General features: G+C 37.8%; 3 protein-coding genes across 4 annotated transcripts; 2 read left to right on the top strand and 1 right to left on the bottom strand.

The window, feature by feature from the left end:
* Positions 1–266: 266 nt before the first annotated feature.
* On the bottom strand, positions 267–10712 carry LOC103701080 (WD repeat-containing protein DWA2). 2 transcript variants are annotated; one of them, XM_008783036.4, is made up of 14 exons: positions 10549–10712; positions 10390–10473; positions 10180–10312; positions 9355–9466; positions 6935–7034; positions 6122–6249; positions 4903–4972; positions 3910–3998; positions 3525–3570; positions 3225–3298; positions 3052–3125; positions 2913–2972; positions 681–740; positions 267–586 (listed from the first exon to the last, which is right to left on the bottom strand). In XM_008783036.4, exons 1-12 carry the CDS (start codon positions 10594–10596, stop codon positions 2920–2922), a joined length of 1011 nt encoding a protein of 336 aa, XP_008781258.2. In that variant the 5' UTR covers positions 10597–10712; the 3' UTR covers positions 267–586; positions 681–740; positions 2913–2919. The 2 variants fall into 2 exon arrangements, with proteins under 2 accessions (XP_008781258.2, XP_038970969.1); XM_039115041.1 differs by lacking the exon at positions 267–586 and having other exon boundaries at positions 701–740; positions 3890–3998.
* A 645-nt stretch (positions 10713–11357) lies between these two features.
* LOC103701161 (protein HIGH CHLOROPHYLL FLUORESCENCE PHENOTYPE 244, chloroplastic) lies at positions 11358–18750 on the top strand. Its single transcript, XM_017841314.3, has 8 exons — positions 11358–11717; positions 12255–12490; positions 13176–13274; positions 14812–15006; positions 16687–16779; positions 16899–16994; positions 17944–18084; positions 18345–18750. Exons 1-8 carry the CDS (start codon positions 11552–11554, stop codon positions 18519–18521), a joined length of 1203 nt encoding a protein of 400 aa, XP_017696803.1. The 5' UTR covers positions 11358–11551; the 3' UTR covers positions 18522–18750.
* A 4950-nt stretch (positions 18751–23700) lies between these two features.
* LOC103701079 lies at positions 23701–25827 on the top strand. Its single transcript, XM_008783035.4, has 2 exons — positions 23701–24383; positions 24841–25827. The coding sequence occupies exons 1-2, from the start codon at positions 23853–23855 to the stop codon at positions 25642–25644; spliced, it is 1335 nt and encodes a 444-aa protein (XP_008781257.1). The 5' UTR covers positions 23701–23852; the 3' UTR covers positions 25645–25827.
* The last annotated feature ends 1147 nt before the right edge of the window (positions 25828–26974 follow it).

Raw genomic sequence — 26974 nt, 5'->3', positions numbered from 1 at the left:
AGGTGCAGGATCGAAATTTTATGTACAAACGCACTGTGAGCTGCTGAGGTGGTCAGGTTGGTAACCTGGCCACCTGGGGCGAGTATGCAAGTTGGTCATATTTCAGACCGCCGACTTTCTTATTCTTTTTTGAGGAAAAACCGTTAACTTACTAATTAAATGTGGGGCCGCCACAACGTTCGGTGGAGATTTGCCAATTCCCCCTCATTGATATGGAACAGTTCCTAACATTCTTATGGGAAAAATCAAATCACACATTCTCACACTGAATCAAATCTCATTTTTCCTTTTATTACAACCCTTCTTACTTAGCAATTACATAAATGGAAAACGTCCCATCTCAAATCCACAATGTGCTAACGCATACAGAGCATAGTTATTCATCAAGTTACAGCATCTTTTTGCATGCTTAGGCACAACCTATTCCGAGATTCTGAAATAATTTGTTGTGCTTGCGGTTCACAGAATCCTGTCAATGTTCTCAGGACAAAACAAAGAAGGATAATAGATGATTCCATGTGTATGATGTTTCAGGAGATCCAAGCATGCAGGAATAGGAGTTCCAATCAAGCTTAAGTGTAATATCCTGTGCCAACAATGACCATGCGCATCATATAAAACAAGTCTCAGTACACACTATAAAGAGTGAACAAGAAACCTTAAACTGTTTCATGGCTTACTATGGCGGATGCTTTTTTCAACTTTGTCCGGATGTACGGCTTTACTGATTCAACGACCACCTGAATTTTCAAAAAACAAACATCAGAACCCGATAATGTCAAAATTAAGAATGATAGCAAACAGGGACAGCACAATTGAAATGGATGACTCGCGAGATTCACATTAGCATGTATGAGAGCAATGAGGACACTTGTCTCATCACTCACTTATGCATGTGGCTGTTGCTCCTGCTTGCCAGCCGAATGTTCCATTTGAAATATGAATATTAGTAATATGTCACTTCCTCAGAAATTTTAGCCATAGCAAAGTTTCTGATGATAATATGATAACCATTCCAGCTTGTCATGAAAACTCGAATAAAAGTTCAAGCAGAAATATATTTATTAAAACTTGATTTTTGTCAGTGGTGCTTATCACAAACCATCAAGGGGTTTTTGGATGCCTCAAGATCCTAGCGTGGATAACTTGCTTGTGCATAAGCATTCACTGTAAAGTAATTGGCTGGGAGACAAAATTATCTTGCTCGATGAAATGGGACCCTCCAAGTTCATGGATATACAAACTATTGCAGTGCAGTCAATTTAAATTATAAATATTGCAGTCTGAACTTTATTTCTATTCTCTTCCATCCTCCATCTCCTTCAAAACTGTGTAAAAAAGTTATTTTCCAATTGAGAGCTGAGTCTCTGTTATTGTGTATCACAAATATGATATCCAAAGATTTCTTTAGGTAATAGATCAGGCATTTTCCTTATATGACATCAATTACTTATTAATGAGTTTTATTTTAGTCCTACAGCTTGTAAGATATGCATATATGCCTTGAAAAAGCAATTCTCTACCAATCTTCACCATTTTTCATCTTTGTTCAGAAGCTTTAGGGAAACCTTAAGAGGGGAGTTGGTCCTATGTTGCAGATAGGTTTAAATTTAATGGCAAGATGTAGTCTGCTTGAACTTGCCTTGGTCGAAGAATCAGACACCAAATTAGAGAGTTATTATCAGGTCAAAAGCCTAAATTTTGGTAAATTACACCTTGATATATACAGCCAACCCATATTTACATGATACAGTTTGATGGTTAAAAATCTCTATCAAACTAAATATACGAGGGAGGCAGTGATTTATCCTTGATTTATCATAACTCCATAATGCTTCATGAAATTACTCTTTTAAATATAAGCTTACGGGAAAGTTAATAAATTTTGAGAAAGAAGGCAAAGTTAATATAGCAATCAGTTCAATAGGTAGTGATTCCTTCGATACGGCATGTGCCATGTTGGACAAGTACAAGCAGAACATGGGGGTAAGGGTGCAAATGAGCCAACAGCTCGTGAGCTATTTGAACTCAACTCGGATTCAAGTTCAAGTAGCGAAATACTCAGCTCGAAGGCTCGCAAGCCTAGTCGATTATATATATATTTCTAGTATTACTTTATTTTTTTATTTATAATATACATTGTTAATTTAACATTTAAATTATATATATATATATATATATATATATATTAAATCTGACCAAACTCCTAACTTTTAACCATATTTTTCAATTATGACCAAGGCTCGAATTCGAGTTTGAACTCAAGCTCAAATATGGCTCAGTTGATATTCCAGTCGAGTCGAGTCAATTTTGAATATTGTTTTATTTTTGAATGAGTTCGAGCTTGGATATTAAAACTCGATCAATCTCGAGCCCGAGTATTTTGAATTGAGTCGAGCTCGAGCCTCTAGTTACTCGGTTAGGCTCGATTGCACCCCTATATGCGGGGTACATACTTCTGCGTTGAGCATACTGGTTCATGCTGATGCAGGCCTGTTGGAACATACCAAAGTAGACCCTTTTGTTTGCTGCATGCCCTAGCAAATGACAGGCATAGCACAGCACCACATGATACAATAACATACCATAATAGCCCGTGAGCAGCAAGTGCAACAGTTGCTTGCTCATTGTTGTTATTCATGCTAAAAGAATTTCTATGCATACTTTCATCTTCTTCTACAAGGAAATATAAAATTCATAAATGCATGTTAATCTACATATTTAAATGGCACAACTTTCTACAGAGGGTAAGTGTGATGCACTATCAACTTCCATCAAATATAGATATCCTGTCAGCAGGTATAATGAACCTTAATTATTTCAGTCTAAAAGCATGCCAGATACCTCATATTAAGTAATATAATTACATATCTAGAATCTTCAACACTGACTTCTGTTGATAGTTTTCTTACCCTCCCATCATAAGACAATGATGCAAACATTGAAGGCTCCCTGACAGCTCCATGCGACACCTAGCATTTCAGTATTAGTTTGTTATCCAATTAGCACCTTATGCTTTCACAAGAAAGACCAAAGAAAGTTTGAAATTACCATAAACGCTATCTTCATAGTCATTGTATGAGTTGAGAAGTGGATCTATCTGACGCGTAGGTGAGTCAACTAGACTGAAAGAATGAAGATATATCAATAGGAGAAACATACCAAATGACAAATCAATAGAACAACAATTAGCTTTCATGAAATGCTTTGGAATGGCAAAAAACCTTTCAGCTGCTGAATCATCACTGCCAGTGGTAGAAGCCAACCACAAGTTGACAGCTGAATCTGTTCCAGCACTCTGTAAGGTTCCAATCTAATCAGCGAAACAGAAAGGGCTGCACAAGCGTGCAAACTGTACATAGTTACTCACATGACATGTGTGCACATGCATACAGACAGACAGATACAAACATACCCACGCGTCCGCGCGCACATACACATACACAGGCCGCGCGCGCCGCGCGCCACACACACAAACACAGAGAGAGAGAGAGAGAGAGAGAGAGAGAGAGAGAGAGAGAGACCAAAATCAGCTCATCATACTCTGGGTTGTAGCGAACAGCCCAAGTCCTGCCAATATATGATCAAAACAACCTTTGGTCAAATCAAGAGAATGCAGGAAGGAATGTAAACTAGGCATACATTTTATGCGCTAAATCACATTCATATAAGCATAAGTCATATATATACAGCAAATACAAGCAAGTAGAAATATTATGTGAAACATGAATAAAAAGCTTAAGCATCAACTCACTGGTGAATGATTAATATATATGCACTAGCATACATGCAATCAGAAATATTATCTGAATATGAATAAAAGTGCAAGATCAGATAATTGGTGCAACTCTAATGTTACATTAAAAAGGGTTCCTGTTTGCAGCCTTACGGTACAATAAGAGTATGTACCAATGTGCATGTCCAGGGAGCTCTTTTGCAGGAAGCCTAGGCATTCTAAGATCCCATAACCGTATCCCACATTCATCCTCTGCCGTGGCCTGAAATGTTAAAAAGTTTCTGCTTCAGCAGAAAAGAGACAAATTGATGCTAAATACAATGAAGCAATCTGACAGCACCCTTGAAGCGAAGAAAACTTCAGATGCAAGCATGCATGAGAATAATTTTTCCCAAAACAATTCTGAATTGTATTACACTAACTGGTCCATGATTATAGTACGATTTTGGATAACCTTTTTTCGTAAAGAATTTGAAGAACCAAAATAACTAGCTGGGAAGCAAACTTAGTAACAAGTAAGCACATTGAGAAACACTAGATGCTTAAGAAAGAAACCGAAATATGAGGTCCACACATAAGTCAGAAACTGAAATACTCATTGTCTCTAAACACCTTAGATACAATTACAGGTTTCGCAGGAATTTGTGCTTTCTGTCTATGCATGTATTTATGTGTGCGTTTGATGATCAGGCTAGCAAATTTGTGCTCCAGATGGGCAGATGCACTTTAAGCACAATTATGTGTTCATGTGGCGGCTGGGGATTGAAGGACCTGAAAATAGGACAAACTATTATGATTCTTATCAACTGGCGAATATGTTGTCAAAAAGGGTAGCTGCACACAGAAACAAATCAATATCTATTCAACAATGTAATATGTTGTTGAGTTCCTCCTTGCTGGGGTGTCAGTTAAATCAATCTTAAAAGAATTAATAATTAAATCAGTAAGCGTGGCTTTCATCAAAAAATTAGCAAGACATGGTAAAGCCATTATCCTATACAACCATGAGAAAAGCCAATGTTTCCCAACCACAGGCTACAGGGCCCATGTAGATGATACCTCTTGAGGAAAATGTCAGATTAATATCATAAAAGAGGATATTTTCATCAACTATGCGCTACATTCAATTGCGTTACTCTTAATATAATCCAAGACATCATACTCACAAGTATGTGCTGCTTTTTGGGATTATAATCGACATCCCTAACTTGTGCGTGCTCAATTGCATTTGTCTTCCTGAAACAAGAATACATACAGCAGGATTATCAGCAAGCAAGAAAATCTAAAATGAGTTTGCAAGAAAGAGACTAGCATAAAGTGAAGATACAATTATGGACCCACATATGAAACATACTACTAAATACATATTAGAGGATTAATACGACAACAGAGAAAAATCACGATAAGAATTTGGAAATGAGTTTATCCACAAAAAAACAGCAAAGCAAGATGCAAAACTTATAACCAGATTTACACTGAATGTTCATCGCTAACTTAATCTGGAGCTCTCGAACTGGCAATATGTCCATCATGGACACAATTACACAAAAATTATTTTTTTTAAGAAAAGTATTTGCTGAAATTGATTCACTACCTGTCTTACTAAAGAGTTAATAAATGGACATGACCATAGCGAGAGGCAAATCATTTAGGTAAAACATATAGGATATACAGATAGCATGACTTTATGCACTTCAGGAAAATTCTAAATTGAAATGGTTAAGATAAAACAACAGCTTCAAAGTTCAATATTAGACTCGGCATGATACTTCACAGGAAACTGAAAGGGCAGAAAAAAGCTAAACAGTCTCTTACATGAATAATGAAACCATTATAAATGAAGTATTCACATCAAAATTCCCTTGTCATTTCAATCATAATAGCAAAAAACCATTCTGTGATATGGATGCATACTCCCTTATTGTCATTTTTGAAGAGAAAGAAGGAGCAACAGTTCCCAAGAGCAGCCATGTACTCTTTTCTTGTCAAAACTTAAATACAGGCATTGTAACTGATGAATTCAATGATGGAAGTACTAATATAATGTAACGTTTGGTGAGTTCAGTGTAGAAGCAGAACTTCCAAATTTACCCATGATAACCTTATGGTAGATTTGCATAGTGTTTCAAACTTTCAATAGGTTTTCACTTTTCTATCATCCATTGTCATGCAATCATAAGAATTGAAATGCAGAAAATCAAATAACCTAATTAGATCTTCCTAGTAATGTCTTCCTGACATGGAGATTTCAGATATCTTTTTTTCTATCAGGCATGATTCTCGAAAATAGAGATCCATCCAACATGTGGACTAAAATGGTACAATCAGAAAGTAGGTGTATAATAAAACTATAACAAAGCGAATGCTAATAGAGACAGTACATACTTCATTGTGCGAAGATCCCAAAACTGAAGCGATGATCCACATATTGCAGCAACAGCATTCTGATCGTGAGGGTCCCATGCTCCACCAGACAAGTTATGAAGCATACCAACAGATTCTTTTGATATCACCTATATCTTAAAATCTTGTAAGAATCACCAGCTTAAAGTCAAGCACTAAATATTCTCTTAGCATAATAAGTGATAGTAATCATTTCATTGGAATGACTGTCCAAATAATAGGCACATGTACGCAGATTGAGTATACATCAATATATTCAATATTAAAAATAATATAAAAGAAAAACATCTATGAAAATATAACAAATCCTATCTGCCTGAAGTTCCAAAACTTCCTTTTCTGACATTTATGTCGCACAGGAGATTACAAATTCACAAATTACTGATTTGATTTCATAAGTAGTGGAGTCATCCCTCCATTGCACCATGTCCCGCACACTGCAGATGGTGTATAATGCACAAGTTGAATCATGTTGGTAAAGAAGAAGTTTCTCAAAATTTAGGGCCGCTTAAGTCATATCCAGTAGGCGAATCAATTCATGATCTTCTTTTTTCATTAAACATTTTTTAATGACAATTATCAGTAAGATAAAATGTTTTAAGCACTCCAACGAACAACCATTGTGCAAATGATCACTAAAATTGCACCAGGCACAAAATTATGGTACCCAATGAGATAGATAGACAATATCACAGAATTCTATAAAAACAAATTGCTTTTAAGCTGTACCATAGTTTCATTTGAACAGCTTAGAATCTTAAAATGGATCAGTACAAAGTTCATTAAGGACCATACCTTAGCTATCTTACTTGAAGAATCTATGCTCCACAGGAAAAGATTTCCCTCATCAATGCTAATCAATTTATCATGCTTTCCCAATGGCCACCAAAGGACACTGCCAGAAAAAGGTTATGGGCACATGTAGAATGACCAAGAAAGTAAAATACAAGCTGGCACCTTAGAATTCTTTCAGTTGCTTGAATAACTAATAGAGAAAAGCCTTACCTTGAGAATACAAGCACATGCATGTATATGACGAAGAGCCATAACAGATATATTTATCATACGCAAGACATTATGATTTGAGATAAGAAATAATTTTCAGCAAGGTATTAGTCATGGAAACATTCCAGAGAGATAATAACCATCCAATGTTATGTGCACAACATTAGCCTTCATAGTTGATAGTAAAAAAATTCTTTCCTAGGAATCAAGAATTTGATTGCTCCTGCAAAGCTTATAAATGTTGGAAAAGTTTGTTGATTTCATCAGGTTTAAAAATTAATTGCTCCTAAATGCAATTCAATTAAGAGACCTAGGTTAGTTAGGAATGATGATGTTAAGATTGTTCGCGTCCGCCCCTTTCAGAAGGTGAAGAAAAAGGTTTTAATACAGATATCAAGCTCCATGCTGTTTTTCCCTTGGCGAGGTACGGTATTGATACGGTACTATTACAAAAAGTACGTACTAAAACTAGCATCTTTCAAAAAATTAAAAAGCCCGTTGGTACCGACCGGTATGGTCGGTAAGATAGAGCCGGTATGCATTGGTTAGGCAGGTTCATATCAGTACATTTGTTTCGGTGTCCAAGCACCCATACAGATGCTGGTTTCATGCCGGAACGGTACGACACTGATCATACTATCCTGTTTTGGCGATTTTGAAAACCATATACATGTAGTATGTTCAAGTGAACAAAGTATCTATCTAAACTCAAAAAAGAATTAAATGCAACCTTCTGTCCAAAGAAAGAAACAACTCAAAGCAATGTTGAGCAATCATAAACAAGAGCATATCCCTAAAGCAAAATACAACCAGTGGTCTACAATGAATCACCATTACCATTTTGCAACTCTTTGGTCCACTCTTCAAGAAGAAATTAGATCTTATGTCTATGATAAGAAGACCCGCAATGGCAAGGTCCACAGAATTTAAGACTCTTAGCAAATTATACATGATGTTAGGTACTTCTTTTCTAATCACTTCAATATTACCTAGAAGCTAAGACCATGAAATCTTCCAACAATAACAAATTTGTGGTCTTCCTTTGATTTTGTAAAATTATCTGTCATGTAAAATATAATTAACAACAAAACTGTTAGTACTTGAGAGATCAAGGTATGGTCTTGTAAGTTTGTACTAGAGAAGCACTACAAAAATCAACAATTATTTATTCATCCAAACATATGTAACCTTTCCATGAGAGGCATATACATGTATTGGCATTATGATTCAGTATATACTTTAAGATATTCAAATAAATTTATTTTCTCATGTAAATTTAACCAATGCCCACTGAGAATGCAAACAAGAAACCTTTTTGCAAGCTAAATCCTACGACTTTATGCTTCCTAGTCTCTCTAATTTCATACGTATAGCTAAATCCCACTATCTACTAGGCAATCCACCATGACCTACCCCATCAGACCAGGAACATGCCCAGAGGAGGACAGAAAATGGGAAGGAGGAAAATATGGCAAGGATTAAAGCAACAAAATATAAGGTGGCATAATGCTCATGTCTAGGATCATATCAAATGGAAAAATAAATGGAGGAAGTTTTGATGGTCATGCTCCTTGTTTCTAGAATTTTGATGACGTAACTGATTCTGAAAGTATAAAGGAAAAGTTGTCCGTTTCTTTTACATATGCAATGCCAGCAATCTCCAAGGGTGAGTAATATCCTCTAGGTAAATAATCAATCCAAATTGATGCTTGCTTGTACATTTGGCAGAGTAGCACATAGCTAGAAGTTTCCCATGGACCACAAAGGCAGGACTTTCTTTGGTAATACTAGGACATTAGCACATGTTAAAAAACCCTAAGAGTCAAAATTTGCTCAAGCAGTCAAGGATTCAAGGCATGTATAAGAACACTAAAACATGAAATTTTTATGCCACAACCTCCCCTGCAGTAAACATGCTATATATGGCCATGGCTCTGATGGAGCAATGCAGCGGATGCTTCATCTTCAAGATACTCACTTTCTGGATAACAGTGACATCACAACTTTGAAAGAAACTGTGCCAGCAGGGCCAAATATATTCTCAATCAGAAAATTCATTGCCATTGTCAGCCTAAATTATTGTGAAATAAGGATAGCAAGTAGGACAGGAAGCGCTATAAAAATATACCAAGGGATAGATCATGTATAAGTGAAACCCTTTGTAAAAAAAAGGAATCTAGTGGCTGCCAAACAAAGAACAATAAACTCACCATTTGATCTTAAAAGAATGTTCATTCAGAGAGACAAGCTGTTCTAGTTGAGGGGCATTTGATTGACCATAGAGCTCAGGAATCTTCCAAATGGACGCTCCATAAGTTTCACCTTTAATCACACAGAGATTTTAAATTATCACCAACATATATACGAAAATCAATTTCATAACTTTCAGAATAAAAACAAAAAAGGCGAAACATGACGGATACATAAGGCTCTTCTACATATTCCTTTTGTTCGATCAAGATCAAATGTTCGACAATCATGTGGATTGTAACCTACAAACCTTATGGAACAAACTGAAAAATAATATACAGGTGGAAGCATAGAAAATGATAGGATTAATTGGTTTCAATTTTGTGTTATTTTTGTGGAGTACTCATGTGAATGTGGAGTAACAATTTTTCTCTTTTCCCCCTCTTTCTTGGTGATTTTAAATCAAATTCTTCAATGTACTTTCTAGTCAGTGGTCCAGTCTTTAAACATGAGTCTCGAGACCAACTAGCCTCCACATTTCCCCTTAGAACCCTTGAATCCAAAGTATCAATCAAATGACATCCACTCTTGATTCTTGATTCATATAACAGAATGTGCTGTCACATTCTTTACATGGGTCAAACAATCTCGACATAGAATCAGAATCAACCACAAATTACGCAGATCTGATAAGTATACCACCAACCCTAGCTAACACCTGCTGCTATCCAGAATTACATACACAAATCTTGATTAAAACGACAAAATGCTGCATAACTACGTCCAAATGGAATCCCTATAGAATGAGGTCACGCAATTCGAATAGGAAGATCGATTGCTTTTACCGGAGGTGAAGACGGTGGAGAAGATTCTTGGATCGAAGGGGCAGGACTTGAGATCCCAGATCTCGCTGGGGTGGTAGAACAAGCCCTCGCACACGAGCTCCGTTCCCGAGGGCGAGAGCCGGATCAAATGGACCTGGACGAATAAAAGTGCGAAAGATTGTTGAGGAACGATCGAGGAAGAGATGAAGAACCAGGGTTTTGCGATCCGACCTCGTTCTCTTCTCGAAGGCTGAGGGTGCCGGCGAGGAAGCTGGTGTGGTCCGGATCAGCTTTAACGTCGGCGATGCATCTGGCCTGGAGAAAGAAAGGGATTTGAGTGCTAGGGTTTTGGCGTCAAAGAGATGGAATTGTTGTGTTCTTGGGGGTCACCTGGTACTTGAGGCCGCCGTAGACGATGCCGGTGGAGCCTCCCTGCATTTCCGACGGGCTCACGGGCGCTCGCGCTAGGCGGTCTCACCTTGTGAGAGATCTGGTCGCATTCCGGTCTCCATATCAGACTGAAATAGTCACGTGATATGCACGTGCCACCGAGAGAATTTCTTAGCGTTGGCGCTAGTTGATCTAGAGTTTTTATAAAAAACTGTTCCTGTTCAGTAATTAAATTTCTTAAATACTATAACATTTTAATATATGTTTAGTTACTAAATTAAAAAAATATTTTTAGTATGACAAAATGAACGTAAAAAAAATATTACATAGTACTATAGAATAAAATATAATAAAATATAATATATATTAATACAAGACATTCGTGATAGTGGATAAAAAAATAATTTCAAAATTTTATTTTATTTTTAATTAAAATAAATATGATTTTTATTAACGGTATTAGAAGAACTGTTATATCACGGATATTTGTACAAAAATAGTATTATAAATGATACAGAAATAATATAAATTTTAAAAAATATTTATATAAATTTAAATTTGTAGAAAAATATTCATATTAAAAAACCATATATATATATATATATATATATATATATATATATATATATAGCAGCAAAAGATCATCAATGGTCCTCTCCTGCTAAAGTAACCGGATAGTATCGTAGATTCACTGGTAGCAAAGAGGCGTGATTAATGCCATCCCCATCGTTAAGATAAAGGTCGCAATGAAATTGTGAAAAGGAAAATAAAATAAAGAAAGCCAAGTTGGCAATTGCATGATCCATTCCGGTTCGACGTGGCAGAATAGAGTCGACTGCTTCGCCTCGCCATCCGCTCCCCACCCACAACTCCCCTCTTTCTCGCTCTTTCTGATTTCTACTCCAAATCTCCGCCGGATGCCGGACAGCAACGCGACCAGCCTCGATCCACTTGACGCGGCAAGTCGAAAGAGAGGATAACAAAAGCAGTGTTCCCACTACCAATGGCTTCGAGGCTCGGCTCTCTCCCTCCCCAACTCAACTCCCCTCGCCTCGTCCACCACCGCCGTCGCGCCAACCTCCCCTCCCTCTCCTGGGGCCGCACGTTAGCGCCGGTCCAACTCCAAGCCGACCTCCTCTTCCCTTCCCTTTCCTCCTCTTCTTCACCAGGCGAGTAAAAAAAATCTTTTTTTATACTGTTTTTTGTTTTATTTATTGCTCAACTTGTGAGTTAATTAAGAGTTCGAGCATTGGTAGAACAAATCAGCTACTTGGAATTCCATTTATAGAATCATTAGTGCACAGATGCGCATACTATTTTCAGCAATTGATTTTGATTAGCTAAGTATGACTGCTCTTTTCATAGGGTCTCTAATTGGATGCCTAGCGAGTACAAGAATCTGATATGTTGAACTTGTTGCAAAATTTAAGGTCTTTATGCCTTTTGCATGAAGATAGTTCTGGCTGTGCATGGAGTGCTAGTTGCATGATGCTTAAGATTCTTCATTTGATGGCTCCATTATTTTTTTTTGAGGGATGAGGAGGGACTCACCAATTTATTAAAAGTCATTTCATTGTTTCATTATTGAATTTCAGTTTTCGCATGTCCTTCATCTGATTGCAATCCAAAACTTAATCTGTGGAATCTCTATTGCAATTCCAAGGCTCTGTTCAGACATTTACACTTGACTCTTTTACTCTATTCAGGCAGGCATTATACGCCATTACAGGTTTCATGTAATGCTCAGACTGTAGCTGCAACAAGTATATCACAAGGAACACCTGTTAGGCCAACAAGTATATTAGTTGTTGGTGCTACTGGAACTTTGGGTCGGCAGGTTGTTAGGAGGGCGCTAGATGAAGGCTATGATGTTAGATGTCTTGTAAGGCCTCGGCCAGCTCCTGCTGACTTCCTTCGGGACTGGGGTGCTACAGTTGTCAATGTATGTTTCAAGTTTCATATGTTTTCTGCTTCAAATCAGAATGTTTTCTTATTTTTGTTCTATACAATGATACTAGAGAAATACCCTCTTGATATCTTAAAAGCTTGTTATTGGCATTATATATACAGGTAATTATACCTGTAATACCTATTTATATTTTAAACTGACAACCTTTGCAAACTTGAATATGCTGTATTTTTATAGTGCACTTAGGTGTCCAGAAATGTGTTTTGCTTTTTGTTGAGAAAACACAGAAGAGGCAAAATGAATAAATTGTGGAGGTTCATCTTTTGCCTAATTTTATGTGAGGTAAGCTCAGGTGCACTCTTACAGTGAACTTGCTTATCTATTTGTACATATATTTGTCAAGCGAACAATTTCGGTGGGAAACGGATCATCTAAATCATGGGTTGGAAAGGTAAGGGTTACCTGAAAACTTAACTGGTTATTTACACCAGCATACTTGATCCCCATTTGGATGTTACATACATATCATGCAATCTTTATGTGCATGCTCTTGTTTTCAGTTTGTATGAACTATGAAGAATAATTAGTTGTTAGTTGCTTGTTTATCAGCTGCAACTGAATGTTTAACATTTTCCCTTGATTTCGTGCTGAGGTCTGCCCTTCCTTTTTTATCTCTCAAAGTCATGCTGAAGTGTGCACCTTTCTACTTTTTGAACAGGCCGATCTCAGCAAACCAGAGACTATACCTGCAACTCTTGTTGGTATTCATACAGTAATTGATTGTGCAACAGGACGGCCAGAAGAGCCTATCCGCATGGTACTTTGTTTATGCTCACCTCTATTTTCTTAGCTCTCTAGAAGCATTTGAAAAGAACTTTCTTATGAGACATTGTTACTTCCACATCCATGTGCAATATCACACATATAAATGATGATTTTTCATTTGATACAAACATTATATAATATAGACCATTTAATTTTCTGGTCCGCTGTTACAGAGGGCCTTTCTCTTGAATCTTGATGAGTGCTTAGCTGTGTAAGCTAGTCCTTTGATATCCATATCTTATCCATGGAAAAGAAAGAGGGTCTTAATAGATGAATCTCAAATATATTTTCTTTCCTTATTGGACACTTGTTGCCTGCAAATGGAATGACTGATGAAAGAAATTTATTAGGATGTGGACAAGCCACAGCCCTTGGTTCTGATGAAGTATAGGTACTATCCAAAGTTTGAATTTTGGAATATTAGTCTCTAGATGCATTCTTGTTCTTTCTCTCTACCTTGTCTTAGTTACTTATCTGGTTGTTTACCCACAAAGAATGTACGAATGGTTCTCGTTGGACAAACAAATACATCTTGTGCTTCTCAGGTCTTATGTTACCTGCAGTTATATGAGAGAATCGTAATGCAAGTTCTTTCAGGCATTTCAACCCAAACTCCACTGAAAGTCTTGTAGTTAGACTGGTCCAAAGTAAGCTTCTAAGACATTGTGAGGACAGAGTATGTCCCATGAATCATGAATGCATCCAATTCCTGTTAATTTTGACAAGATCTGGGAAAATTTTGAATGTCTAGAGCTATAGTAACTTTGATTTTTAATTTGACAAAATTTCATACCTCATTAACTTATGAGTCCTGAAAGATGACCATCATATGGAGGTCTGATAAATCCTCCTCCAGAACATAAGGCTTCTATATGCACTAATGCTTGTCCATATTCTTATTGAAACTAAGCAACTATGAAACTTATGGAAAAGCACAAATTTTATCATGAACCAAGGCACTGCAGATCTTGTTCAGGGTACACATAAAAACAATTTTAGGGTTTGGCCATTTATGAGTTGGGGTTGACTACTGCTGCTGCTCCATTTATAGGTGCAGTTTACTGTAGATTTTCTATTACAATAATTTAAGGAAATTATATAGCTAATATGATTTATAAAATATTTTCTGTGAGTATGTAAGAATCGTGAAGCATCATTTGCACAATTCCATTGAAAAGTTTGCTTAAGAGAAACTGACACTCCTGAGGATACTAATTCAATATTTTTTACTTTCTTATAATCACTTCTTTTGGGTTAAACAGTTTTAAGGCATTTATTTATCAACCTATTTATACTTCAATTCTTCTAAATCCTTCTATTGTTATCTCCTATCGAGCGCTTTATTATGACATAATATATGGCTTTTCATGCTTGGATGCACGTAGAAGCACTTATTCCATGTGTACATTAGACTATACACCCAGTAGCTATCTCTTTTTTCCTGTTATTAATTGTCTTTCATTTATTTCATTAAGGATCAACTGGCACTTGTTTGGCTTTGGCCCATTCTGATCAACTTTTATATTTAGGTAGATTGGGAAGGAAAAGTTGCTCTCATACAATGTGCAAAAGCCATGGACATTCAGAAGTATGTATTCTATTCCATCCACAATTGTGATAAGCATCCCGAGGTTCCTTTAATGGAAATCAAGCACTGCACTGAGAAATTTCTTCAGGAATCTGGTCTAAACTACATCATTATTAGGCTATGTGGTTTCATGCAGGTATTTCACATCCACATATATTTTGAACATGGTCTTGAATGAGGTTTACTTGACTACAAAAGTTGAAAATAGTATATCAAAGAGAAAATTTAAACTCAAGTTGATTCACCTAAAATCCATGTAAAAGTATGGAAGGATAGCTATAAAAAACTAACTGGATAAAGAAGGCACTAAACTGAAGATCGTAAAATGAAGTACTGATCATAAAGCAACAGGTCTTCAAATGGTATTGCATCTACTATATCATCTGCAGAAGGTTAGGTGCAAGCAACAACATTCAAAAATTTGCTTAACTTAACCCACTTTATTGGTTTTTTCAAATATCCTGTAATGTCGAAGAGGCCTAAAAGCTTCTGTGCGCCCAAAGGGCTTGGGACCGTAGGAGGTTTGAGTGTTGAGGGTGCAATCTGTGGTTCTTGAATCTTGGTTAGACATTACTATTATTGGGGAAGTTTGTTTTTGTGATTTATGGTCGAGGTCAAGCTTCTGGATGGTTGATGAAGCTTTGCCTTTTTGTCATCTTAAGCTCATTTATTTGGGATGCTTCTGCTCCAGCATGAAGTTTAGGTTGGATTCCCATGCGGCCCACAATTTCAGCATTGGGAACCCTTGATGGCTCTGGATTGAGTTGTTATTATTCTCTTCTTCTCTTTTGTTTCTCTCTCTTTTCTTCTTTCTTCCCTTGATCTTTCCTCTCTTCTTCTCTTTCTTTTCTCTGTTCCTCCCTTCTTCTATTCTCTGTGGGGTTTATCCTAGCTTCTTCTTGTAGATCGTTATCTTAATGAATTGGGCGAGGTTTCCCCTCCATTTTTCTTAAAAGGAAAAAAAATTGCTTCACTTAAATGAAAAACTATTCTACTATCTTTTGAAAAAAGGAAATCTATGCCGCTATTTTTTTGTAACCATGCAATTCCAAACAGGTGGTACCCTGCCCTGTTTCTGGCTTGCAGACTGCTAGATGACTAGCCGACTAGGCATGTGGTTTTCATCTTCACTGAGATCTTGGCTAAGATTCTTATAACTATCAGACAGATACAATAGAAGTAAAACATTCAGATCTTTTTTCCTTAGTCCATATACTATAAACTGATATATCCAAGATATCAGCGGATATAGTATTGATGTATTGACTGAGAAAATGTAATTTATTTTACTATTTTTAAGTCACTAAATATTAGAATTAGTGATTAAAATGATAGTTAATCCTATTTATTACTATGTCAGCTGATATTGTGATGTCTTGCTTGTGATTTATTGACTCAGATATCTAGATAACCCAACCATGTAAAAAGTAAAGCCTTTCATTTTGACAGAGATAAACTGAGATTCTGAAGATTGCAGAGATAAAATATCTTGGCACTTCCTGCAGATCATTAAGTACTGTTGGTAGATTGGATATTGACCTGTTTTAGATTCATGATACCATTCTCATGATGAAGCTTACATATGGAATCAACTGTCAAAAAGTTATAAGAGAGTTGAATATCCCCAGAGCACTTGAAATTAACTGTCAAGGCAGTTAAAGATTTCAGGGATATCCTATCATTGTCTTTGAACTTGCTACATTACATGTAATGTTTGAAGGTTCTCCGCCTCTGTGGATTTTATTCCTGTCTTCTGTATTCAAGTCTATATGAATTGGTCGTTTTGTTTATTTGTTATCACTGCATGATGCAATAGGGCCTAATTGGGCAGTATGCTGTGCCGATACTAGAAGAGAAGTCTGTGTGGGGAACTGATGCCCCAACTCGAATCGCTTACATGGATACCCAGGTTCTTATTTGTTTATTGAATTCTTGTTTGTCTTGACTGTAGAAATCATTGGACTGGTTTTCCTGAAGATAGATTTTTTTTTTCCATGTGTGGTTAATAAATCTGTTTGCTGATTCCAGGATATAGCTCGACTGACATTTATGGCTATGCGTAATGAGAAAGTTGACAAGAAGCTCCTAACATTTGCTGGACCTCGTGCATGGACAACCCAAGAGGTAATGAAAGATCTAGTATACTGTCCAGGACCTTAATCATTGAAAATGTCGAACATAATCTATATCAACTGGTCTATGATATGCTCTGATTCCATTCTCTTCTTATAGTTGAACTATAAGTTATGAATTCAAGAAATAGATATGTCCCTAAACAGGGTGTTAAAGGTCCAGGCTGAGCAGACGAGAGTTTCCATGCTTAGGCTGAAGAATAGGGCTGGTGGACTAAGGAGAGGAGAAAAAACAAAGAAGTTTTTTGTCCAAGCTTGATGACTCGAATCCTGATATGTGTTTTGACCTGGCCTGATATATCAACACCGGTAATTATGCAGGAATACTAAAAAAAAAAATCCCTTTTTAATGGTCATTTATGCCTCGCATATTGAATTTAGTATGTTCTTGTGAATTTCAGACATGTCAAGAGGATGACTGAAATTTCTGTCAAGGTTTGCACAGAAAAATTCTTATGCAAGATAATACAATATGCGAGGCATATTGTATTATCTTGCATAGAAATTTCCGTCAAGGTTTGCACAGAAAAATTCTTATGCGACATTGCAAAATAATCGATTTAATGTACAAAATTAAAAATATGTCACATTAGCACCATAATCATATTGCAAACTTAAACAATAAATTTCATATTTCATTAAGTTGAATTTGGATTAAATCCTACTTCTCTGTTGGTTCCTATCCAAACCTCAGTCACGGAATGCAACTCTTGTTTTATGCCACATCCATAAAAAATTAAAAATTATGTCCATCATCTTTGATTGATTGAGTGAAGAGATGCAATCTTTTAAAGGCCCAACGGGTGTTCATGAAGAGTGGAAGTCGTAGAATATTTCTTCGAGTGACAGCGAGCAGAGAACCAGATCTGTGTTAAAAAAGTTTACGGGAACGATCCATTTCTTCTCTTTGAAGTATCTAAAGAATGTTCTTTTGTTTCCAGGTGATTACTTTGTGTGAAAGACTAGCAGGGCAAGATGCAAACATAACCACTGTCCCTGTTTCAGTCCTGAAATTCACTCGCCAGCTAACTCGGTGTTTCCAGTGGACAAACGATATAGCGGATCGATTGGCATTTTCAGAGGTAAATCTCTATATCGGTCTCTCATCTATTGGTAGCACTGACTGGAATCCAATTGAAATTTCAATCAATTAATAGAAAATGTTGTAACAATACAAACATACATCTTGAGAATAAGCTGATCTTGTTATCTTTTTTTTGTGAAGTAAGGAAGTTTTGTTGTCTCCCCGACTCCGACCATCCCCTTCGACTGAATTAGTACATCTGTGGGTTAATAATCACTGAGATTAATGCATTGAATCTCTCCATTGGTGGAATTTCAGGTCCTCTCAAGCGACACTGTGTTCTCAGCTCCCATGACAGAAACATATAATCTCCTTGGGGTGGATCAGAAAGACATTTTGACTTTAGAAAAGTATTTGCAGGACTACTTCGCCAATATCTTGAAGAAGCTGAAGGATCTAAAGGCACAATCAAAACAAACAGATATTTATCTATGAGAAATTCAAGTTCACACTACAACAATGAGTTCAAAGAGCATACAAATCCAAGCTACATGCACTTCTGAGCCATTCAAAAAGACCTGATGGCGCAAGTAGTTTTTGTTCATTCATTCTGCATATACAAATTAAGATTGTGAAAAAAGTAACGCCTTTTATCCTGAAGCTAGCTTAACTTGTTTATAAATACTGACTGTTTGTTATTAAATTAGTCTGGATTTTTGTTCAAGCTGATTAAGATGAAAAGTTCGCACTGCGATATCAATCAACACCCGGCTCAATGCCAAGAGACTTTTCTGGTAAAGTATTCGAAAGTGAAAGCCACTGGGGGGCTCATCACATCCTTTTCCGACCATTAATGATAAGGTTTTGGAGGTTGTAGCAAGGAACTAGCGCCGAGATTTAGCTCGATGTTTGTTGTCATTTTCTATAGCACAGATTCTTCAGTGGCTGATCAGCTAATCATCCAATGCAGAACAGATAGGAGATAGGACGAAGGATCTGCTGGCTGAGCATCAGTAAATCCTTCCGCGACCTATAGTTAAAAATAATTTTTTAAAGTTTAAAGATTAAAAATTTATAGTTGAAAGTTTATTTTTATTTATAATTAATATATATATATATACACACACACACATATATAATTTAGAAAGTAATATACATATTTTATTATTTATAGTTATTTTTATTTATTAAATAAATATGAACATGAAAAGCAGCTCAAAATAGATGTATGAAAGCCTTGAAAGACCTCCGACTATCACCAAATCTCTCAAACGGCCGTTCTGAATAATTTGAGTTTGGCTTGAAACTAAATGAGCTGCATCTTGATTATGAAGCAAGCTATGCGCTGCTTGCTCGCTCAGGTTGACTTACATCCTTATGACATGACCTCTTCTACATCACCATTCTATTGTTGCAGAAAAAAAAAAGGATCTAAGATTGGAACCTTGGGAAGAGTGTCAAAGTGCACAAATGTTACTTAGTAGTAGACTATAGAGGTGAGTGCTCATATTCATAGTTTAATCTATTATAACGGTTTCTAGAAGCTTCCTATCATGCATGTCATATGCAATTGGTATTTAAATAATGGCCATTACTTAACTACCAAGACATGGCCATTACTTAACTACCAAGACATGGCCATTACATGGTCATTTTACTTAGCCATTGCATAGTCATTTTACTTGGCCATTACATAGCCATTATTCTGTTCTAGCATCCTTACGTAGTGAATGTTATTCTTGGCTTTTATTTGAATTTTATCATTCACTAAGGTGCAAGGCTGTCATTTTAAACACTCCAAAATAAATTTTATAACAACTCAGGATCTCACCTAACATGGCTAGCCGAAAGATATTATTTAGGTTCTTTGATCCTGTATAAGTACTCAAGATCTACCTAGCGAATAACCGATGTGGGACTAAACACACGCCCACACAGATCCTCGCATATTCTTCCTGTTCAAGCCCTGATGTCCTCGTCAGGCTAAGAGTTCAAATCCATTCAAATCTAATAACAAACATCAAGATCAGCTCGTGGTCAACCCCAATAGATCGGTGCTGCAGTGTTCCCTAGTTTACATAGGTTATGGGTTGGACCCGCTCTAATACCATTTGTAACAATGCAGAATTCCTTCCAAAATGGCTAGCCGGAAGGTATTATTTGGATTTTTTTATCCTGTATAAGTATCCAAGATCTACCCAGCGAATAACCGATGTGGGACTAAACATACGCCCGTATGGGTCCTCACAAATTCAGACCTCCTTTTTTTGGAATTGAATTGAAGAGATTCAGTCTCACAATCATGACCATTCATGTATTAAATGATAGCCAGTAGCTGAAGTAGATGCTAGATATCCTATCTATTGCATGGACCGATCACATTGTCGTGATCGCATGGCCGCAACTTTCCAATGCACGGCAAGAGGGAGCCATCCCAAGGAAGACCACCCTGCTCGTTGGAAAATTAAGGAATCCACTTGTGGTTGGGTGGGGTCGGGGAAGAGGGTGATGGAAGAGGGTGCCTTTAGACAAAGTTGGTGTCCAAGTATTCCTTTTTCTCAAGCGACGCTGTCAAATTAGCTCATTCTCGCTCGTTTCTTTGGCTGGCGTCACAGCGAATATCTTGTCCTCAGAAAATCTCGAATGGTCTCTAAACTGTGAAGTTGCCAGTTTTTGTTTCTATGTGTTTCAATCTCCATTATTTCTCTACTCCGTGAATTTCCTAATCACCTGTCACCTTCCAAGGCCGTATTCTGGATAGCTGCTGTGTGGGATATTCTTTTTGGTTTTCCACACATTTTATTTTCTGATATGCATTTTCTCTAGATTGGCATAAATAAAATTCAATTTTACCCAAAAAAAAAAAAACCAATCAACTTTCAAAGTGTAATAAAGAGAGTATGAATTATGATATAACAATCTATAAATGTAGTTAATCAATATTTATAACATAAATTCTTTCCAAAGAAAAAAATATATAACCGACAACATCCATCCACCGTGCTGTGGCACATACTCAACACTAGAAGTCAAAATTCAATAACTATAACCTAGATGTCCGTTATTGACGGGGTCATAAAGAAGGTGAGGCAAAAGAAGAATTTACTATTTTTTTTGTATGAAACCACCTAAAGATTGTACAATGGCCATTTTAAGATCTGTGCAGACAGAGTGCTTGCAGATCTCCAATTTTATGGTTAGAAAAATACAAGCCACCCCAGTCCTTTGTAACACATTAGAAATGTTTTTTAAACATTTGTGATATTTATGTCGTATGCGAACATAACTAATATTAAAACTAATATTAGGTATCTCCCACCAAACTTGACTAAGGCAATGGTCAGTACCTACTTACTCTTCTAACAAGCTGCTTGCTTAAGAACTAGGAATCTTCACCCGGCCTATCTCAGGCAACTGGAATGCATGTTGCACGCAATTCAAAGAAAGAAGGTCAAACGATAAAAAGCAAACCATAAAAGAATGGTACACGTTCCTGCACGGCATTTTGTCGAGCAACCAGCCAACCAATGGAAGGGTGTTTGCATGGCACATTTTGTGCATGGGCACGTCTCCCCGTTGAAGAACTTATTTTTTTGGTGGAAACCGTCAAAGCACTTCAGGGGGAAAAAAATCATCCCATGGCTAAACAATGGGTTCTTTTATGAGCGCTTGATCCCTCGATCTAGCCATTTCCTTTTTAACCTTGATGTATCATAATCTATTACATGTATACATGTGAAGTCGCCATCGCCACTTTGATTTTATAAAATGATTAAGCTTCCCTCGCTAATAGTTACTCTTTTTATTTTTAATATATTAGTAACAAGGTGATAATATAACACCACCAAGTTCGAATGCTGACCAAGGGAACCGTTTGTTCTTCATTCGTGTCCCAATTGGGTCTCCTTCTATAAAATCGAAATAAAAAAAAGGGGCATGGTGATCTTTTGGTAGATTTTATAGCGTATTAATCACATGCACAATCTAATGACTCCTTTGACTTCTGGAAACAGTTGGAATCCAATGTTTTTTATTTCTAATTTTTTATATCAAGAGTATGTTTGAATCCTTTCTAATTAAGATAAAAACTACATGGACTAGATTAGTGAACAATGAAAGCAGCCCAACAAGGCAGTTGTGCAAATTGATGATCCAATTTTAATGTTTGAAAAATATAGAAAGTCATATATGTTGTCATTATTTAGCTTATTGATTTTTTGTGGCAATTTGTGATTGGCAGCTGAATGGTACCCAATCTCTATGTATTATCATCGAACTACAGAGTTGAGCAATGACTTGATAGATGATCTACTCTTTCTGTTAATTTAGGATCCAAGTAAATACCATTATATATATATATATATATATATATATATATATATATATATATATATATATATGTATACATGTATATATGTATGTATATGCATATAAGTGACAATAGAAACTCCTTGGGGACCTCTACAATGAAACAATATGCAAATGCTTCTTCTCTTGAGATCTTGAAGGTGGTTCCAAATATATATATATATATATATACAATGTATATGATATAAAAAAGCTAAGAAAAATTCTACGAGAGAGACATTTTTATTTTATTTTTGGATATGTAACATGGCATTTAAGCAGTGGAGAGATGTAGGTCCTTCCAATACAGGCATGGAGTTGCGCTTTACTAGTATTTTAAATTTTTAAAAATTGTAAAATAGTTGTTTTTCTTTTGCCACTCATCTTGTTAGGATACATAAAAGTGCAACGATTCACATTCTGCCCTATTATATAGGCAATCAATTCTTCATAAAATTGTAAGCATATTGTTGGAGGATTTTATAGCTTCCCATGTTGAAAAATGATAGCGCTTTTATCATTTGTAAGCATATTTGTTAACTTCCCATGTTGCCATTTTCCCGTCGTCTAAACCACAAGTCATCTTACGTGCACAAAAAAACAAGTCATCCTGCATCACGAAAAAGGAAAGAAGCAGCACCACAAGTTATGGGCACGTGTCAGGTGCAATGGTTCCTAAAAGATTCCTTCGAAATTTCCGATTACGATTGCGGACCCCAAGGCATTTTTTCTTTTTTGGGGTGAAAAGAAGGCAAAATATTCAAAATGACCAATGCAATCCCAGGCTCCACCTTGCCAGACAAAGTTCCAACAAACAGCATTATTTCGTGATTCACCGACCGTTATAACGGTTTTAAGTTTTAACTGCCATTATTTTTTTTCAATTTTAAATTTTTTAATAATAAATATATTATATATAATAATAATAATAATAATAATAACAACAATAATAATAATGGAATGAGGGAAAAAAGTTAATACTAATCATTGTAAAAGTGTTATTATAAAAATAATAAAAATTAGCATCATAACTATCTAGATCATTATTTACATTAAAATTTTTAGAAGATTTCATTTGAAAGACAACTAACGATCATTATTCGTTTTACAGGGAAATATGGAACGTTAGAATTTGTAATACTGAATAACTTATTAATTAATAATAAAAATATTATTATTATTATTATTGTTATTATTAGAAAGTGTGATACGGAGACGGCGTAACCGCCGTTAATTTCAGCCTCGGCGGCAACCGCCAGCGTCGGGGGGCAAAATCGTCCGCAAATCCGACCCGGTTTCCGGCTTGCCAAAACCTCTCGCGCGTTCCGCACGCCCCCATTTATGCCTTCGTATCTCTCGGATTTTCTCCTCCCCCCTCCACTCCTCACGAAGACCGTGCCCTTTCTACTCCCCCCTCCAAACCCTAATCCATCCCTCTCTAAGTAGATCTTCCCATCACCCTCCCCGGGAGGCCATGATATGAGGAGCGGTGGCGATCACCAGTCGCGGCCTTCGGGCCACCTCACCGCGACCGCCGCCGCCGCCGCCGCCGTCCATAAATGGAGAGGATGGAGGTCCCTCCCGTTTCTTCTCACCCCTCTCCTCTTTCTCCTCGTCCTCACCATAACCTACTCCACCATGAACCGGAGCTCTCCTCTCAAACTCCTCCTCTTCTCCTCCTCCCAACCCCTGTCATCCTTCTCCTCCTCAGATGATCCTCTTGAGTCGAGGAAGCGCGAGCTGGAACGGTCGAGAATGGCGATTTGCCTCGTCGGCGGCGCAAGGCGGTTTGAGCTCACGGGGCCATCGATCATGAGGAACTTGCTGAGGGAGTACCCGGATGCCGACTTGTTCCTCCACAGCCCGCTCGATAAGGATGCGTACAAGTTTTCTATTCTGAAGTCGGCGCCGAGGATCGCCGGCGTTCGGATCTTCTCCCCCGCCCCAATCCCCCCAACCGAGTCCCATACCCAGGTGCTCGCCGCCCGCGACTCCCCCAACGGCATCCAGGTGGAGACCCCTCTCCCGCCCGTCCACCTCTCCCCCTCCGTTTCTGTTGGGAGCCAAGCCATGTTAGTTTTTAGTTTTTTTTTTTCTTAAAAATAATAAAGTGAATCTCGAACCATATACGCATTTACGATAAATATATGTTCATTTTTAAGTTTGTTATCGTGTCACTTTTTGATCAAATAATATTATCAGTATAATTTTCTTGTTTAATTTTTTATGTGCTTGAAATAAAATTGAATATTTCAATCGGCAATTTTAGATCTAAAAAGCTAATTTAAATTGGTTTGATGAAGACTATTTCCAACTGGGTCTGCCAAATTAGAATGTTGCTACTGCTCTAGGCTGTCATCTAATGTACTCGTGGTCATTATGAATATTTTTGTAGAATAGATGGAGAACTCTCCGCGATATTTGATCATGGTATTGAATTGAACGAGCTTCTGTTATTATTTTGCAGGGTTTGTTGCAGTACTTCAACCTGGTAGAAGGCTGCCTGGAGTTGATAAAATCCCACGAATCTCGTGGCAACTTCACCTACGACTGGATCGTGCGGACGAGGGTGGACAGCTACTGGTCCGGCCCGCTCGAGCCGGCCGCTTTCGAGCGGGGCTCCTATCTGGTCCCCCCCGGCTCGCAATACGGCGGCCTCAACGACCGGCTCGGCGTCGGCGACCGGTACACCTCGACGGCCGCCCTCTCCCGTCTCTCCCTCCTCCCCCGCCTCAAAACCGCCGGCTACCGCGGGCTCAACTCCGAGTCCGCCTTCAAAGCCCAGCTGAACACCTCCAACGTCGTGCCTCGGGAGATGCGGTTGCCGTTCTGCGTGTTGAGCAACCGCCGGTACGGATTCCCGCCGGGGAGGTACGGCGTGCCGGTGGCGGCGATAGGGAGCCGGGGCCCGCTGAGCGGGGCCAAGTGCCGGCCCTGCCGGCCGGTCTGCATGGGCCCATGCGTCGAGAAGGTGGCGGAGAAGCTGGACCGCTGGTGGAGTTGGACAGAGTGGAGGAATGGGAGCCTGGAGCTCTGCGATGCGGCCGGCGGGTGGGAGGAGGGGTGGGAGAAGATATTCGATGAGGTGGCTGGGAACGAGGCGGCGGCGGAGAGGAAGAGGGTGATGAAGATGGATGTGAAGCGCTGCATCGAGGACTTCGAGGCCATGAGGAGAAGAACGGTCAGCTGGGCGGCGCCGCCGGCTGAGGAAATATGTGTGTTAGGTTTGGGCTGGTTCAACTCCACGTCGAGGAAGTTGGTCACTGCCTAAACTGCGTACTGCACCTAGGTTTGGTAGTCTCTTTCTTTACGGTATAGATTTTTTGTTCATTTTTCTTTGTATAGAAATTAAAGAATAACGATATGTCCTTCATATCGAAAGAAGAGAAAAAAGTGATTACTTTTTTGTTTCCAAATAAAAGAAAAGCTATTAATTTTAATTTTCAGTTTTGAAAGCAATGATCGCAATCTATCCATCTAAACCCCCATCCAATAAAAGAATTCAATGTTTGAATTGAGATAATTAATGTACCCGACTTCTAGATCGACCGAAATTTTATCTTTAAACTATATTGTTTAAAAATTTTACATCCGACCTTGATTCCAATGATCATTTTAATTATGTTTTAAGAGTGGACGGTATGCATCCATTCTAAGTTTCTAACATAGGCGTGTCATGATGTCCAATTTTCCACTTCCTACATCCCCATCTTACATATCTCCATAGTTGTTAAGATTATGTGCATGAGATGGCTTAGTTAGAGTGTATGAATGTGTTAACCATAACCCTTTCTCTAATATTTACTAATTTATTTTAAAAAAATAAAAAATACATGCAATACGTGGTGTGTGAAAGGCTCCACGGCATGGTAAAATTTCTCTCTCACCTGCATGTCCTCTCTCGCATGACTCTCCGTTCTTCCCTTCTCGCTCACCTGTCCCTTCTCGCTCACCTGCATCACCCAAATATTCGATTAGTTAATTATAGAGGAACATACATATGTAGCTGTGTGCAGAATACTAGCCAATCTCACCGATTATAAAAACCGGGTGTTGAATTTGTCTTGGATTTAATTTGGTAAGGATGGGACCCCCGGGTCGGTGATGGATTGAGATAGGATGCGGCAAACCGTCGTTGTCAATGGGTTGCCGTTGCCGAACTGAGAAGGTATAAGCGCCCATCGTTGTTGAAAGAGAGATATCAAAATGGGAGTTGGGCTTCTTCCTCGCCAGAGGAGTAGGTAACCAGCTCGCTTCGTTCCCAGAGCGAAGAAAGAGGTAAAGTAGGCGGTTTTGAGGCCAAATGGTTGACGTAGGCAACCTGCGCCCAGTCTTGGATTCGCTTTTTTTTTTTTCTTCGTTTCGTTTCGTTTCGTTTTGTTTTGTTTTTGGTAAAAAAAAAATGGCTGCCTTTCAACGCATCTACTCATCTAGATCGTAAGAGTTGACGCCGAATCTTTGCTTTGACGCCCCGGCCGCCAGCACATTTTACACACTAGGAGTTTTACCATTTTTTTTATTATTATTATGATCTCCGGGAGGGTTTATTTAGTAAGCATTCGGATGAGATGCGCAAGTAGTAGACTTAGAATATTCGAGCA

Source organism: Phoenix dactylifera, chromosome 17, assembly GCF_009389715.1.
Source record: "Phoenix dactylifera cultivar Barhee BC4 chromosome 17, palm_55x_up_171113_PBpolish2nd_filt_p, whole genome shotgun sequence".
Taxonomy (NCBI): Eukaryota; Viridiplantae; Streptophyta; class Magnoliopsida; order Arecales; family Arecaceae; genus Phoenix; species Phoenix dactylifera.
The sequence above is the reverse complement of the archived record's forward strand: the minus strand, read 5'-3'. Positions and strand labels throughout refer to the sequence as shown.

Excerpts from the sequence above, each read along its gene's own strand:
- LOC103701080 (XM_008783036.4), bottom strand. The coding sequence starts at position 10,596 with ATGCAGGGAGGCTCCACCGGCATCGTCTACGGCGGCCTCAAGTACCAG. Across the intron at positions 9,467-10,179 it reads CTCCACCGTCTTCACCTCCG|GTGAAACTTATGGAGCGTCC; the intron begins GTAAAAGCAATC and ends GTGTGATTAAAG. Across the intron at positions 3,999-4,902 it reads CCAAAAAGCAGCACATACTT|GCCACGGCAGAGGATGAATG; the intron begins GTGAGTATGATG and ends TTAACATTTCAG.
- LOC103701161 (XM_017841314.3), top strand. The coding sequence starts at position 11,552 with ATGGCTTCGAGGCTCGGCTCTCTCCCTCCCCAACTCAACTCCCCTCGC. Across the intron at positions 13,275-14,811 it reads CAGAAGAGCCTATCCGCATG|GTAGATTGGGAAGGAAAAGT; the intron begins GTACTTTGTTTA and ends TTTTATATTTAG. Across the intron at positions 16,995-17,943 it reads GTGCATGGACAACCCAAGAG|GTGATTACTTTGTGTGAAAG; the intron begins GTAATGAAAGAT and ends TTTTGTTTCCAG.
- LOC103701079 (XM_008783035.4), top strand. The coding sequence starts at position 23,853 with ATGAGGAGCGGTGGCGATCACCAGTCGCGGCCTTCGGGCCACCTCACC. Across the intron at positions 24,384-24,840 it reads ACTCCCCCAACGGCATCCAG|GGTTTGTTGCAGTACTTCAA; the intron begins GTGGAGACCCCT and ends ATTATTTTGCAG.